General features: G+C 49.2%; 1 protein-coding gene across 2 annotated transcripts in view; it reads right to left on the bottom strand.

Annotated features, from left to right (window-relative positions):
* Positions 1 to 16,600, bottom strand: part of ZXDC (ZXD family zinc finger C) — a 36,404-nt gene that overhangs the window by 16,763 nt on the left and 3,041 nt on the right. Inside the window, exons 3-8 of one of the 2 annotated variants that reach the window (XM_045024219.1) lie at positions 15,569 to 15,647; positions 15,201 to 15,331; positions 13,764 to 13,934; positions 11,501 to 12,183; positions 10,657 to 10,741; positions 8,677 to 8,849 (exon numbers count right to left, since the gene is read on the bottom strand). In XM_045024219.1, the coding sequence (XP_044880154.1) occupies positions 8,677 to 8,849; positions 10,657 to 10,741; positions 11,501 to 12,183; positions 13,764 to 13,934; positions 15,201 to 15,331; positions 15,569 to 15,647 (1,322 nt within the window). The remainder of the gene's footprint in view (positions 1 to 8,676; positions 8,850 to 10,656; positions 10,742 to 11,500; positions 12,184 to 13,763; positions 13,935 to 15,200; positions 15,332 to 15,568; positions 15,648 to 16,600) is intronic. The other variant, XM_045024220.1, reaches the window with a different exon arrangement.

Below are 16,600 nucleotides of genomic sequence, written 5' to 3'. Positions count from 1 at the left end.
CAGAGCTACAGGTGTATGTCAAGATATTCATACCCCTTAACGGGGACAAAATACTTCCTCTTGACTCCCTTTGCAGGCAGAGGAATGGAGGCAGGGGTCTGCCACTGGGGCTGTGTTGGTCTGTACAGTTTTGAGGAGGGGCAGAGCCACCCTCGATGGACCTTCTGGGGCCAGGATGCCCACCCTCCGGTCCTCCAGCTCCACCACCTCCTCAGCCTGCAGGCCCATGTTACACACTACCCTGTGCAGCAGGTCCTGGTGGGTGTGACTGTCTATACGGTGCAGTCCTGAGGCGGAGGTCTCCACCACCGCGTCCTCCAGGGAGGACAACAATGATGCCAGTGGGGGGTACAGGGTTCTCGTGGCCCTCCAGGTCCCTGGGGACATCCTGCACAGCCTCTCCTTCTCCACTAACTGCCCCAGGGTCCATGCTGGTGGTGGGAGCAGGCTCCAGAGGTGGTGGGGTGGTCTGTACTGAGGTCACCTCAGAACCTCTAGGGGTGGGGCAACTCATTGATGCTGCAGGTAACTGTGGCTCTGACACCACTGAGTGAGAGCCCTTGGAGAGGGTGCCCTGGGCCTGGTGGTATGCCCACGGGGTCCAGAATGGCCACTGCACTTGCCATAGCCCTGCACCCACATCCCGATGCCTACAGTCCAATTTGTGTCTCCGCCGAAGACAAAGACCTGGAACGCGAAGGCCAGGGCAGTGCTGATCGGAGCTGTTCCTGTGATTGGTGCCAGGAATCTGGGGAGCGGTGCCGTGAGGTGGAGTGCCAGTGAGAAGTCGAGTGGTGCCACGAGCGGTGCTGGGAGCAGGACCTGCCGGGGACTGGTGCTGCAAGTCAGAGCGAAGCCATAGAAATTCAGCTGATTGCATCAACATCATGAGCTTGCCTTGAGACAGTGTCACGCGCTGCAGTACCAGAGGCTTCTCCTGACTGGCTGGGGACTGTGACGCCATCATGGTGCTTAAGTCCCTCGCAGATGTCCCAGGGTGGATGGCAACTCGATGTCCTCCATCACCTGGCCCAGAGAGTCCACGAGCACCAGACCTGACGTCCCGCCTTGCAGGGCCGAAGTTGTCGGTGCCGTCTCCTCGGCTGTCGTCGCTGGGTGCTCCTCCCCAGGAAGCACACCAGTGGCGCTTTCAAAGGCAGCTGTCCTCAGCGCCAGAGATCAACCCCTGTCCTGCTTGCAGCACCGCTTCTGTGGTACCGGGGAATGGGAGCAGTGTCGCGCTGCCTCCACCAGCCTCGGTGCCAGGGAGTGCCAGTGCCAAGGGTCTCTATGCCCAGAGTCCTTCCTTGGCAACACTTCGTGGATGGAGGCCTGTGCACTCCGCATGGAGGAGCTCAGCGCCGGATCTTACCAGGCCAAAGCTGGCTGGGGACGAAGAGCTGCCCCCATCAGGAGCTGCTTCAGGTGACAGTCTCGCTCCTTTTTCGTCCTGGAATGAAACCCTTTACAGATCTTGCACCGGTCAGTTTCGTGTGCCTCCCCAGACACACAAGACAAGTGTTGTGGGGGTCGCTCATGGTCATGGGCTTATAGCAGGATCTGCAGGGTTTAACCTTGGGATTGAGGCATGCCCTGAGCCTCATGGGGAACAGGAAAGTTGGGGGGGAGGGGGAGAACTCCCACTCCTACCCCAATTACTATAAAAGACGGTTACTCACCGTAGTAACTGTTGTTCTTCGAGATGTGTTGCTCCTATCCATTCCAATGTAGGTGTGCGCGCCGCGCGTGCACGGCTTCTCTGGAACATTTTTACCCTAGCAACTCCGGCGGGCCGGCTGGCGCCCCCTGGAGTGGCGCCGCCATGGCGCTGGTTATATACCCCAGCCGGCCCGTCCGCTCCTCAGTTCCTTCTTGCCTGCTACTCCGACAGTGGGGAAGGAGGGCGGGTCTGGAATGGATAGGAGCAACACATCTCGAAGAACAACAGTTACTACGGTGAGTAACCGTCTTTTCTTCTTCGAGTGATTGCTCCTATGCATTCCAATGTAGGTGATTCCCAAGCCTTACCTAGGCGGTGGGGTCGGAGTGAGACGTGGCCGAGTGTAGGACCGCTGAGCCAAAGGCTGCATCGTCTCGAGACTGTTGCACCAACGCGTAGTGGGAAGCGAAGGTGTGTACCGAAGACCAGGTGGCCGCCCTACAGATGTCCTGGATGGGGACATGGGCCAGGAAGGCGGCCGAAGAAGCGTGCGCTCTGGTGGAATGAGCGGTGAGGCGGCATGGGGGGACGCGAGCAAGCTCGTAGCACGTTCGTATACATGACGTCACCCAGGATGAAATCCGCTGCGAGGATACTGGCTCGCCTTTCATGCGATCGGCGATTGCCACAAACAGCTGGGTCGAACGCCGGAAGGGCTTCGTCCGGTCGATGTAGAAAGCGAGGGCCCTGCGGACGTCCAGGGTGTGGAGCTGCTGCTCACGAGGTGAGGCATGCGGCTTCGGGAAGAAGACCGGGAGGAAGATCTCTTGGTTGAGGTGGAAGGCCGACACCACCTTGGGGAGGAAGGCCGGGTGCGGTCGAAGCTGCACCTTATCTGCATGGAAGACGGTACACGGGGGCCCGGCCGTCAGGGCGCGGAGTTCCGAGACTCGTCTGGCGGATGTAATTGCCACGAGGAAGGCCGTCTTCCAGGTGAGATAAAGCAGAGAGCACATGGCCAGGGGCTCGAAGGGCGGTCCCATCATCTGGGCCAGAACCAGGTTCAAATCCCAGGTCGGGGCAGGAGGACGTACCGGCGGGTACAGACGGTCTAGACCTTTAAGGAAGCGGGCAACCATCGGGTGAGAGAAGACAGACCGACCTCCGATGGCGGGCCGAAAGGCCGACAGAGCCGCCAGGTGCACCTTCAGGGAAGAGATCGCAAGATCTTGACCTTTCAGGTACCAGAGGTAGTCGAGGATGGTCGAGATAGGGACCAAAAATGGGTTAAGACCTCGCTGGTCGCACCAGAGCGCGAAGCGTTTCCACTTCGCGAGGTAGGTAGAGCGCGTCGAAGGCTTTCTACTTTCGAGCAGGACTTGTTGCACCGCCGACGAACAACCCCTCTCTGCGTCGGTCAACCACTCAGGAACCAAGCTGTAAGATGCAGCGACTGCAGGTTCGGGTGACAAAGCCTGCCGAGGTCCTGAGTGATGAGGTCCGGCCATAACGGAAGGGGAATGGGATCCCGAACTGACAGTTCGAGCAGCAGGGTGTACCAGTGCTGTCTCAGCCAGGCCGGAGCGACGAGTATTACGCGGGCCCTGTCCCTCCGAAGCTTGAGTAACACTCGGTGTACGAGTGGAAACGGGGGAAACGCGTAGAGGAGGGGGCCTGTCCACGTCAGGAGGAACGCATCCGAGAGGGAGCCCGGAGCTCGACCCTGGTACGAGCAGAACCTGGTGCACTTCCTGTTGACACTGGAGGCGAATAGGTCTATCTGGGGAAACCCCCACCTCTGGAAGATTGTATAAGCCACATCCGGGCGAAGGGACCACTCGTGGGAGGCGAACGACCTGCTGAGATGGTCTGCCAACGTGTTCTGCACCCCCGGCAGAAAAAACGCTTCGAGGCGAATCGAGTGGGTAACGCAAAGGTCCCAGAGGAGCATCGCTTCTCTGCAGAGCGGGGAGGATCGGGCTCCGCCCTGCTTGTTTACGTAAAACATTGCTGTAGTGTTGTCCGTGTACACCGCTACAGAGTGGTCCTACAGGTGGGTCCGAAAGGCGAGACACGCCAAGCGGATCGCTCTCAACTCCCGGACGTTGATGTGGAGGGAGAGCTCCTGGGCCGACCAGAGACCCTGGGTGTGCAGGTCGCCTATGTGAGCACCCCAGCCGAGTGCCGAGGCGTCTGTGGTCAGGGTGACCGACGGGCGAGGAGGGCGGAACGGAACCCCTGCACAGACAACCTCCGGATCCAGCCACCAGGTGAGCGACTGGAGAGTGGGCTTCGTAACCGTAACCACCATGTCTATGCTGTCGCGGTGGGGGCGGTACACCGATGACAGCCACATCTGGAACGGGCGAAGCCGCAGCCTTGCGTTCGCGGTCACGAACGTGCACGCCGCCATGTGCCCCAGCAGGCGCAGGCAGGATCGCACCGTCGTTGAAGGGAAGGCCTGCAGGGCCCGTATGAGCGAGACCATCGTCTCGTGCCGAAGACGAGGGAGGCAGGCCCTGGCTAAATTGGAGTCGAGCACCGCTCCTATGAACTCCACTCTTTGTGCTGGAGTTAGGCTGGACTTCTCGGTATTGATAAGCAGGCCTAGAGAGCGGAACAGATGCAGAATCTCGGTCACCTGAGCCGCTACCAGCTCTTGGGAGCGACCACGAATCAGCCAGTCGTCGAGATACGGGTATACAAGTATCCGACGACGGCGGAGGGCTGCGGCCACGACTGCCATACACTTGGTGAACACCCTCGGTGCGGTGGAGAGGCCGAAGGGCAGAACCGCAAACTGGTAGTGAGCTTCGTTGACCAAGAAGCGCAGGTAGCGTCTGGGGGGGTGGGGGTAAATTGTCACATGAAAGTATGCATCCTTCATGTCGAGGGCGGCAAACCAGTCTCCCGGATCCAAGGAAGGGATGATGGTCCCCAGGGTCACCATACGAAACTTGAGCTTGCACAGGTGTCTGTTGAGCTCCCGGAGGTCCAAGATGGGACGAAGACCTCCTTTCGCCTTGGGGATGAGAAAGTATCTGGAATAGAATCCCCTGCCCCGCCTGCTGCGAGGCACCTCCTCTATAGCACCCACGCTCAACAGAGTCTGGACCTCTTGTAAGAGGACTTGCTCGCGAGAGGGGTCCCTGAAGAGGGACGGGGAAGGTGGGTGGGAGGGAGGGGGCGAAATAAACTGCAGGCGGTAGCCGTGCTGGACGGTGTTGAGGACCCAGCTGTCCGATGTTATGGAACACCACGCCTGGAGGAAGCGGGAAAGGCGACTTGAAAACAATAGGGATGGATCCGGGGGGGAGAGTGGTGAGCCGTCCTCGGGCGTCCCATCAAAAGGCCGGTTTTGGGCCTTGAGGAGCCTTGGAGGAGCTCTGGGCCTGGTTACGCCGACCCCCCGATGGTCTGCGGCGGAAGGGGGCCGCTCGGCGATTATTAAATGGCCGAGACCTGGCCTGGGGGAAGGGTCGGTAGGGCTGTTGCCGGAACGATCATCTCTGGGTGGCCGGCGTGTGCATGCCCAAAGTACGAATAGCAACCCTCCCATCCTTCAGGGTCTGAATTCTCGTGTCTGTCTTTTCTGAGAAGAGACCCTGTGTCTCAAAGGGGAGGTCCTGGAGGGTGTATTGTACCTCCGGCGGCAAGGTGGAGGATTGCAGCCAGGCAATGCGCCACATGGTTATTCCAGACGCCATAGTTCTGGCTCCTGAATCAGCGGAGTCCAAGGCTGCCCGTATTAGGGTCCTGGAGGCCGTCCTGCCCTCGTCCAGGAGTGCCGAGAATTCCCGGCGGGAGTCTTGCGGGGTCAGCTCCGAAAATTTTCCCAGGCACCCTAAGATGTTGAAAGTGTACCGGGACAGGAGCGCCATCTGGTTCGCTATGCGGAGCTGAAGGCCAGCCGCTGAATAGATTTTTCGCCCCAACAGGTCCATGCGCCGCGACTCCTTTGATTTTGGAGCAGCGGCCGGCTGGCCATGCCTCTCCCGGTCATTTACCGATTGGACCACTAGAGAGTCCGGGGAGGGGTGCACATAGAAGTACTCGTACCCCTTGGGCGGGACAGAGTATTTTCTTTCCACCCCTCGCGCCGTGGGGGGGACTGAGGAGGGCGACTGCCAGATTGTTGTATTGTTCCGCTGAATAGTGCGGATAAAGGGTAATGCTACTCGCACTGGGGCGTCCGAACCCACAACATGCGTTATAGGGTTATCGTCCTCTGTGACCTCCTCAACGGGCAGGTTCATGGCCTTTGCCACACGGCGGAGAAGGTCCTGATGCGCCTTCAGGTCAATAGGCGGGGGTTCAGATGTTGATGCCCCCGCCACCGCCTCGTCAGGTGAGGAGGACAAGGAGCGGCCCGGCAGCACCTCCTCGGATGCCTGGTCCGCTCCTGGGCGGTCAGGAGCCACGGACTCCGGCCCCGGTGCCGGGCGGTGGCGAGTTAGCCTGTTCCTGTGGAGACGGGGGGGGGGGCCTGCTAACCGTGGCCTCCGGCGCTGAGCGCCCCGTAGGTGCCTGCCTCAGCGGCAGGGGAGGCCCTTGCTCGTGTTGGGCCCAGGGAACCCAATATCCCCAGTGTTGGGGTCCAAGGTCTCGTCCTTGAGACGCTGCCCTGAAGTCCACTGCGCTGCCCTCAGGGGAAGTGATGGAGGGTTCATGCGAGGGCCAGGGAGGAGCTGAGGCGGTTCCTGAATGCCCAACCGAAACCTGCGTCAGGTGCCTAGCAGGCGTTGAAGGTCGGTGGCGGTCATCACGTGACCTAAGCGGAGAGCGGGACCTGCGTGCGGCGCGGCACCGGGAGCTCGACCGGCGGCGCCGGGAGCTCGACCTCGACGGCGGCGTCGGGAGCAGCTCCGGGAGTCTTGGTGCCGAAAGCGGTCACTGGAGCCGGACCTCTTGCGGTGCCGGTGACTCGGTGACTGGGACCGTTGCCGGGAGTACGACCGGTGCCGCGAATGCGAGCGGTGCCGGGACTGCGACCGGTGCCGGGACGGGGAGCGGCGTCGCGATGTTGATCGACCTCTGGATCGGGACCGCCTCCGAGAGTGGGACCGGGATCGAGACCGAATCCTGGAGCGTCCGTCTCGCTTGTCAGAGGAAGGAGGCCGCATCATCATCGGTTTGCCCACTGACTTGGGTGCCCGCACCGGCGGTGCCGGGGGCTTGGAGCTTCCGCGAGCTCGATTAGCTCCCTCGCCGTCGCAAACGCCTCCGGCGTGGACGGGATCCGCAGCTCTACCTCGGTGGGTACCGGGGAGCTGGGTAGTGCCGGACTCGACGGCCCTTGTGGCGCCGGAGTCGACGGCGCCGTGCACTGCCTGTGCACTGCCTCAGCCTGTACCGCTTGTGTCGGAGGCGGCTGGGCTAGCGGTCTCTGCGGATGTTTAGAAGAGACCGCCTTCGGCACCTTGTGCTTCATTCCTGGGGAGAGGGAGCGGTGCCGGGACTTCGGTGCCGGGTGTCGAGGAGGCTCGGCCCTGGAGTGGCTCGGTGCTGCCGGTGCGCTGCCCGCCGAGGAGGGCTTCGGCGCCGATGGAGTTGGTGCCGGAGGCTGGAGCGAAGCCTCCATTAGCAACTGTTTAAGGCGCGAGTCCCGCTCCTTTCTCGTCCGGGGTTTGAAGGCCACGCAGATCGGGCACTTATCTGTTCTGTGCGCCTCCCCAAGGCAGCGAAGGCACGAGTCGTGCGGGTCACTCACCGGCATGTGCCGCTGGCAAGCCGCGCAGGGCTTGAATCCCGGTGCCCCGGGCATAAGCCCACACCGGGTGCGGAAGAAGAGGGGCTAACCCCTCTAATTCCCTATTTACAATACTTTACCTATCTAACTATAAAACTGTACAACTATCAAACTAACTAACGAACTATATACAGTAAGAGATGGAGAAACGCTAGGGCTGTGGAGGTAAGGGAGCACTCCAGTGTTCCAACTGGCCGTCACGGGCGGTAAGAAGGAACTGAGGAGCGGACGGGCCGGCTGGGGTATATAACCAGCGCCATGGCGGCGCCACTCCAGGGGGCGCCAGCCGGCCCGCCGGAGTTGCTAGGGTAAAAATGTTCCGGAGAAGCCGTGCACGCGCGGCGCGCACACCTACAATGGAATGCATAGGAGCAATCACTCGAAGAACTAACAACAATTAACGCTACCAGACTACAAAACTACAACTACTATGAGAAACAAGAAGCACTTGCAATAGCAAACCACTGCAGTTCCAATGACCGTCACTGGCGATAAGAAGGAACTGAGGCGGCGCCAGGTTAGCAGGGTCATATATTCACTGCCAGTGATATGAGCAAGCACTCAAAGAATAATGTAATTTGCATGTGTTATTACTGGATATAGTGCAGGGCAGGGCAGCATCTTTCCTTCCTAGCTCCCACTCCTGGGGCTGTTCTCACTCCTGAACAATGTTTCCTCAAGGCCCCTCTCCAGTATGGCTACTCCTGTGGCTTTTTAGTGCTGCCTACAAGGCTTCTGCCATGCCGCTTCACGCTGCCTGTGTTCTTAACACTCAGTCTCCTCATCACCTTAGCTGTGTCTAACCCTCCCCCCCCCTCCCCCCCCGACATGTGCATGAATAAGGGGAATATTTACAGAAGGGTTTTAATTTATACTACAGCATTCATTTTTCATTATCAGCTAAGGGTGGGGTATAAGGTCCCCCCATAAAGTGGCTCTCAAAGGAAACCATTTGAACCGTCCCCTCTTCACTCCAATTACTTTTGTAATTATTTTTAAGATGCTTGGAAAAACAGTTCTATTATTGGCAATAAGTGTGTGAAGGGACACTCACCCTGAGGAGAAAAAAATGCTCTTTTTGGGCAACAGTCTTAAAAACAGATCAGCAATATATTACTCACCAAGTACCTTGGTATCATGCAACAATCACAATATTAATACAGGAGAAGACTATATCTGATTTGAAAGGACAGTCAGATTCTTCTGTGTGAACTGGCAAATCATTAGAGAACTGGGCAGACTGTATGTTTTATTCATGTGTTCTTACTTGAAGTAGCTGAATTTGCACATACTGTGCGCCAGTTGCTGGATCCCTTATTGTTAGGCCTCCATTTGGCAAAACAATGTTGCCACACAATCGATTGCCATGACTGGTAGATGAGAAGCTGGTAGGACTCACTTTACCACCTTTGCTTTTCCTCTGGCCGGAATTTGATGCTGCTGAAATAAAGTTATTTTATTAATTATGTTGGAACGTCTGATTCTTTGGTAAGTTTCTCCTTGGGACTTGTCAAATTTCACCTGAAAACATCTTTTCTCCCTTGCCTCTAGTTAGTTTGTCTCCTTTTACTATTAACCAACTATAACCGTTAAAGTAGTTAGGCTCAAAGGTAGAGATTGTAAAATTTTATGTAGCCTATATTTTCATTTTTTTCTGTTGAAATTTCAGTTAAAGGTTTCTTTTAATTTAAATATTTCCCTGCATATTTCTCAATATAGACATCACATTACCCAGGAGAACAAGAAAAGACTATGATTAAAAGTAACATTCTTCATTGTTTGGGCTGAATAAGATGCCAAAAGAAAATTAAAAAGCATAATTTGGGGATAATACACATTAGATCTTTTCAATTATCAGGTGTTTGTGGTTTTTTTTTTTTTACTTTAAATGTTAACAGGTAAACATTTTTAAACTAAGACTTTCAACTTTTGAGTGTCCATTTAAATTCTGTTAATGCATTTTAAGATGCAAGACTTGTCTGAAATACTATATAGAAGTTTTTATTACTCTATAGCAGGGGAAATGTGTGCATGGGAGGGAATCAAAAAGAGGAACTGATTGTCTCTGAAAGTAAATGGCAGTCACTAAGTAACTGGTAGGTGACATGTTAGACATGACACAAGGAATCTTGTTTAAGAAAAACTGGGAATTTTCTAGCTCTGTTTTACAGAACAGGGGCAAATTCAATCAAGTCTCCTTTCAAGCTAGGATATCACCAAGCATGCATTTTGGACAAGCTGCCATAATTACAGATCACTTCATAAAACAGACAAAAAGAAGGCTAGTCCTCTATTTCCTAGACAAGACAGTATTTTTTAAAAGAAGAGAAAGTGCATACATGCATAGTGCTATAAAGCAAGAGACATGATAATGTTTAATTTGGAAGTGTAATCCTTTGCTTACCTTGAGACATAACTAAAAACAACTGTCGCCTTGATTTTCAGAGATAGGAGGCAACAAGAAACGTAAGGGAAAAAATTGTTTAGTGTGATGTTCCTTTCCCCTTGAGGGAAGCAGCAACTCAAATAGCTGTCTCTTGTTGTTTCGTTATTTTTTCTGGGCAAGTTTAGCGAGTCATGGAATACATTTGACCTAACAAAACAACAGTGCACATCAACAGACGGCTATGAGTTCCGCTGTAGTTTAAGGGGAAGAAAACAAATGGGATAGTTATGTAAACTATGCCCCCCAAGTTTGTGTTTTATAAAAATCTGCTACACGAGATTGAAGGTTAATAGAAAGGTTTCAATTTAAAAAAAAAAATCAAATAAATTCCTCTACTGTGCTTGCAAGCTAACGCTGCAGCACTGTGCTAGTGCATGACCTAGAGGTGAAACTGACTAGTCTGTTTTCATTCATTGTCCATGTTGAGTAAAATGAAATACAAAGAGTGGATAAAAAGCACAAATAGCAAATTAGATTTTTAAAATTCTTTTGGTTTTAATAAATTAAGGATAATCCTCTGAGTAGAGTAAGTAAATGATATTGAGGGTGAGGGAAGGGGGAGTTTAAACTATAACTTTAACCTACCAGGGTCCCTTTAACAGAAAAGGAAAACCCAAGTGTGGGGTTTTTTAAACTCTCAATGAATTTTAAACTCCATGCAAGAAGACCATCTTAATCATCTACAAAAAGCACACCTCACTCAGACTTTGTTGCTGATTACAATAAGTTTATCTATTTGAAAGAGATATACTCCCACTTCATTGCATGTTACTAGATTCAGCAAGGCAAATGCCTCCTCACCTGTGCTGCTCCCATTCCCTTTCTGTTTTCTTTTCTTGGCTAGCTGAATGGCTCTGTAGTCTGTCCTTGCAGATCCCCCGCTCTCCTAATCAAACAAGAGATATGTTTTATACACGTTTGAAACAACAAATTAAGCTAATGTAGCCAGGCTAACGAATTACTCATTGCTCATAATCTTCTACATTATCCTGTATATTCATCAAACACTGGTTGATTGGGATTTAAAATGAGTAAGTTTTTCAAACAGTAGCAATCAAAATTATAATCGGTCCCTTGCACGTATCTGGCATCTAAGGTTAAATACACTTCCATGTCTATCAGCATTTTCAATAAGGTCATGGTGATAAGGGAAACATTTTATATTGAAAATAAACAGTTATCTTTACATAGTACTGGAAAGGGAATGGTTTCCCAGAAGCAGCATTAAAGATAGATATGGGAACGAAGACTAACAATTTCAGTTACTTTCCATCCCCAAACCCTTCCCTGAAACTAATACACACAGGACATACCGTATATTCCCCTCCTTATGCTTTCTTGTTAGTCCCACTTCACCCTTGGGGGGTTAATTTTGAACCTTTTTTTTTTTTTTTTAAACTTTGAACACGATCCTCCCTCCCCCACCCTCACAATTCAGGCCTTTTAAAGAATTTTCACCATGTTGAATCCATGTCTAACAACATATTTAGTCAATACAGAGTTCTACATCCTTCATGAAAAAAACCCATGTAATTGGGTAAATCAGTATGAAAGGTCTGCCCATAAGTTGCAAGCAGCAATGGAGTATCCTCAAAGTTAAGGTGCTTCAGTCATCTGGGGACAACTGAATATAGTTACTGCATACCAAAAATGAGCTGCAAGTCACTGTGCTAAGATCCATTTCTTTCTGAGCACTGTAGCTTCCTGGAGGGTTGGAGAACACAAACTGTGTCACCACTTTACTGCCTTCCTGTTGACCAACAACATCCGAGCTAGGAAGCAAGTTTCGTTCAGCTTTAGTTGGTGTCAGTAACTCAGGTCCATTGCTTCCACCAAGGCTGCTGGAAGGGGTCAAAGTGGTAGTGTCTATCGTTAGATTATTGCTGGATGTCAAACCATGCAGGTCTTGACTGGAATTCTTCACTGATAAAGATGCTAGCGAACCCAAGGCTTCTGCATTTACAGTCTGTACATCATCCAGATTTGAAGTACTTTGCTGTAAAACTGTAGCAGTGGTTCCCATCAAGAGAGAACTGTCCAGGCTATGTGGAATATCACTTGCCACCAATATCAAAGGGTCAACTGTTTGACCGAGGGAATTGCTATTGACAGAAAGGTTTCCACCAAGCGTAGAGCCTACGGAAGCAACATCTATGGTGACAATTCCAGAGTTTACTAAAGCCATATCTGTTGCAATCCCAGAATTGTTACCAGACACATTGGAGAAAAGGGACACAAGGTCTATATTGCTGAGGTCATTTTGTCCTGGACTGGTGAGTTCACTACTAGGCGTGAGGGAACTGGTTGCTTCAAGCTGGGTTAAGAGATCTGAAATATAATACATGTATTAAACTTGTTGAACATGCAACAGACAAATGATGAAGAAAAGGGGGTTGTGTGCCACTACCTATAGCTCAAGGGGTACAACACTCAAAAGTGCGAATACACAGAAGCCCCAAAGACACACACTAATAACTAATAGAACATATGGATACTTTTTCCAGAACAGGTAAGATGCCAACAGAACTCTTAAGTTTACATACACTGCAAACAAATGAAGCAACATTACTGACCTCAGAAACTGTGGGGTTTATAAGCAACACCCTTGTAGCAGACACATGAGAATTTAATAGGGAAGAAAAAACACTGCACACAAGTGTCTGAAGATAGAGTATCCTTAAAATTATAGGCTAAAAATATTTCCTAAATTAAACCCACTTTTCTAAACCAGAATTAGAGAGGAAAACAAGCTTATTAAAACAAAAATTTGTCTTTATAGTAATAATAATAGAAGATATACCAATCTCTTAGAACTGGAAGGGACCTTGAAAGGTCATCAAGTCCAGCCCCCTGCCTTCACTAGCAGGACCAAGTACTGATTTTTACCCCAGATCCCTAGGTGGCCCCCTCAAGGACTGAACTCACAATCCTGGGTTTAGCAGGACAACGCTCAAACCACTGAGCTGTCCCTCCCCCCCAATCAGAAGAAAAATACACCTCTACCCCGATATAACGCTGTCCTCAGGAGTCAAAAAAATCTTACCACGTTATAGGTGAAACCGTGTTATATCAAACTTGCTTTGATCTGCCAGAGCGCGCAGCCCCACCCTCCTGGAGCACTGCTTTACTGCATTATATCCGAATTTGTGTTATATCGGGGTAGAAGTATAGTTTCAATCAAGTATTAGTTTCCTGTGTAACGTATCCTCCCCCCATTCTTACCAAAAATATTGTACAGAAGTGTCTCATCTGTGTATATATATTTAGAACACTGAAACAATTATTATTCTCTTTCCTATTCACTATGCTTCCAATGTGGGACTTTGAGCTCTGTCTTATTTTGCTTCAGTTAGTTGTCTAGATAAAAGTAGGATGAATTTTTAAGTTTGCCACATCACTGAAAGACAAAATTACTTTAACAATGTTTACTAATGTTCCATTGTGATGAAGAATCTCATACCCAGCAAACAATTATACAGTAACATTATTTGTTTGTACTGCTGGACAACACAGTTCCTTTCAGCACAGGAATTTCTACATACACTTATACTCTCCAAAATACCCTCAAAGTGGTCCATGATACAAGTTAGGACTTAAGAGTATTTTGGTTTTAAGTCCTCATTATCAGGTTTAGAAAGAATATATTGAAAAATCTTCAAGAGCAAGATCTGCTTTAATTCAAGATGTTACTGACTTCTGGAAACCACAAGTCAAGCCCTAGTCACAGCTCCCACTGAAGATTTTATATCATATACATACACAGAAAGAAAAAATCCTGGCCCCACTGAAGTCAGAGTCTTGCTGTTGACTTCAATGAGGCCAGGATTTCACCCCCTGTTTTTGCCTGATATACATAGTGTTTAGGCTTCCCTTTGCCCCAGCCATATTTTGAGGCTAAACTATTATACCTGGACTGAAGTTGTGCTGTTTGACCATGTGAGTCTTCATACTGTGCTTGGAAGTGAACAATTTATTACAACTGGACACTGGGCAACGGGTCTTCGATGAATCCACATCTTGAAGATGTTTCTTGGAGTGAATATACAAACTGCTGCGTGCAGAGAATTTTGCACAACAACCTGCAACATGATACACAGCATATTACAGGATCTTTCTTAGTTTTAACTTAAAAGTAGTATTTAGAATTCCCTGGTAAACATCTCAAAGTTACATAAATAAAATGTTCTAGTTAGTTAACTTGCAGCACTTGAGCACGGATGCCATACATAAATACAGGAAGTTGAAGAAAGCAGCACAAAGCAAAGAAGCAGAGTTTCAAAGGAGCAGAAGAAATGCCACATCAGAGCAGACCGCTGATGCATCTAGTCCAGCATCCTGCTTCCAAGAGCAGCAAAAAATCCAAATGATTTAGTGAAAAGTGCCATGAAGACACCTTAAATAGAAGTATTTGATAATGGCCACTGGGGAAAGCATAAGGGAGGAAGAAATGCTTCCTGACGACCACAGGACAAAAACCACTTTGTTTTATGCCATGAAGTGTAAGTATCAACGTTCCTTGTTCAGCCAGGAAGTTGGGTAAATGGTCTTGTGTCTATTTATACCACACTTATCTAAACCCTTTTAAAAATCCCACTAGAGACTGTGCCTCAATGATTTCCTGCAGCAGCTGGATCCACAAATCTTTTGCTTGTATTCATTTTAAAACCATGGGTCTTATCTGTAAGCTTCCCATATACCTTTAGCCACTTAATTACCCCTTAATGGATATTAGTAGTTCTGCAGAGAATTTTTTGCTGGAAGAGGCAACCCAAGGTGACCACCAGTACTGGAGAGGTAAATTTACTACAGAGTTATAGAAAAAGGCCATTATAACTCTTCTGCATAACTTTCTATCCCTGTTAAATATGACCAACCAGCCTATTAGATTCATCTGAACATCAATCGGATGCTGAGCAGACATCTTCATTTTATCATTGCTTGTGATTCTTCCCTCCTGCAGCCACACACACATCAAAATAATTTTTCACAAGCAGTTTATCCATAGGGAACAATTAATCAACTGAAAAGATACAGTGTCTAGACAGTATCACATAGTCTTAAATCTAAAGGAGGTGTTGATTTCCTTTTATCACTAACTGATAAGAAAAATCAAGCGACAATGATCTGCTAGCCATTTCCCCTGTCTCCTCCATGTCTGGGACAATATGGTTTATTCAATTAGATGTTCTTTAAAAAAATAAGCTATAAAAAGGTTTTAAAAAAGTAAAATATGACTTTAAATACCCAAGGCTCCAGTCCTTCAGTGAGCCTTGACCGGGCAGGACCCTACACCTACCAAAGTAACAGTTCTAGTAACAGCACACAGGACCACAAACAAACCGTACCTTCCACTGGACATTCAAATGGTTTTGTGCCTAGGTGAGTTATACTATGGCCTTTCAAGTGTTCTGCTCTTGTGAAGGATTTCCCACAGCCTTCTACTGGACATGTAAACCTCCTGTCATCTTCATGTTTCCTACAAAAAAGGGAGATTACTATTCCCAAACTTAAGTTCACTACATGCTCATTTCTAGCATCAATTACAACCACTCTGATTTTAAAACTCACTCTTAAAACAACTATCTGCATTAGAACACGTTTAGCCAATGCAAAGAACTGACAAGTAAGCCATGTGTTGGGTTTTGGCGTGGTTTTGTTTTTAAGCATAACTTTTGGTTTTTTTCTTTTTTTTCTTTTTTTTTCTTTTTTTTACCTTTTATGTCTTAGTAGCTTGGACATGCTGGTGAAAGACCAGCCACAACCTTCAGAATCACAGATAAAAGGCCTTTCACCTAAAAAAACAAAACCAAACAAAAAAAAATATTTAACCATATAGTAACAAAAATACATGCTGATATTGTGAAGTCTCAAAATAATTTAAGGGACATCTACACTACAACCCAATCCTCCCCTCTCCCTGCAGCAATGAGTCTCTGAGCCTGGGTCAGTTGACTCAGGCTCATACTGTAGGGGCTAAAAATAGCAGTGCAGACATTCCCACTCCGGCTGGAGCCTGGGCTCAGAGACCCTCCCCAGGTTTCACTGCCGAGTGGGAATGTCCGCATGGCTATTTTTAGCCCTGTAGCGCGAGCCCAAGTCAGCTGACTTGGACTCAGACTCACTGCAATGTTTTTTCCCCCCCCTGTGTAGACATACCCTCAGTTATTTTAAAAAGTTAAAATAAACTAAAATATCATTTTACAGTTATCAAACAAGTTTCCTTATCTACTGGCGATGTCCTGCAAGTGGATCTCCATGGGCAGACCCTTAAGCTCCCATGGAACCCGAAGGCATCCATGTGGGTGCATGGATCCAGCTACATAGATCCAACTGTAGGAGATGGCCCTATATTAATTTGGGCAACCAAATTTTTTAAAACCCAGTTTGCTTTTCACTGTTTATGTAATAGTTTGTGAGCATTTGTTTTTCCCCGTTTCTCTCAGTTATATTTTGCTGTCCAAACTAACAGGCAGTCCACTTACAAAAAGTCAATAAAATCCACTTTTCCCTGAAGATGTTTTACCAACCATTGTTGTAAACACTTCAAATTACTAAAATATTTCTCTACTCTTGCAGTTTGTTCTATGCAAGTGATAGCATTTGGTGTACAGTCAATTGCCTCCTATTTCCATAATCTTTCACATGGTAACAGAGAGGGAAAAAAAATGGTAAAAGACAATAAAGTGTGATTGTAAAGCCACAAAAAACGTCAGAAGGACAGAGGAAAAGGTATAGAACTACTTTT

Source organism: Mauremys mutica, chromosome 7 (genome assembly GCF_020497125.1).
Source record: "Mauremys mutica isolate MM-2020 ecotype Southern chromosome 7, ASM2049712v1, whole genome shotgun sequence".
NCBI classification, from domain to species: domain Eukaryota; kingdom Metazoa; phylum Chordata; order Testudines; family Geoemydidae; genus Mauremys; species Mauremys mutica.
The sequence above is the reverse complement of the archived record's forward strand: the minus strand, read 5'-3'. Positions and strand labels throughout refer to the sequence as shown.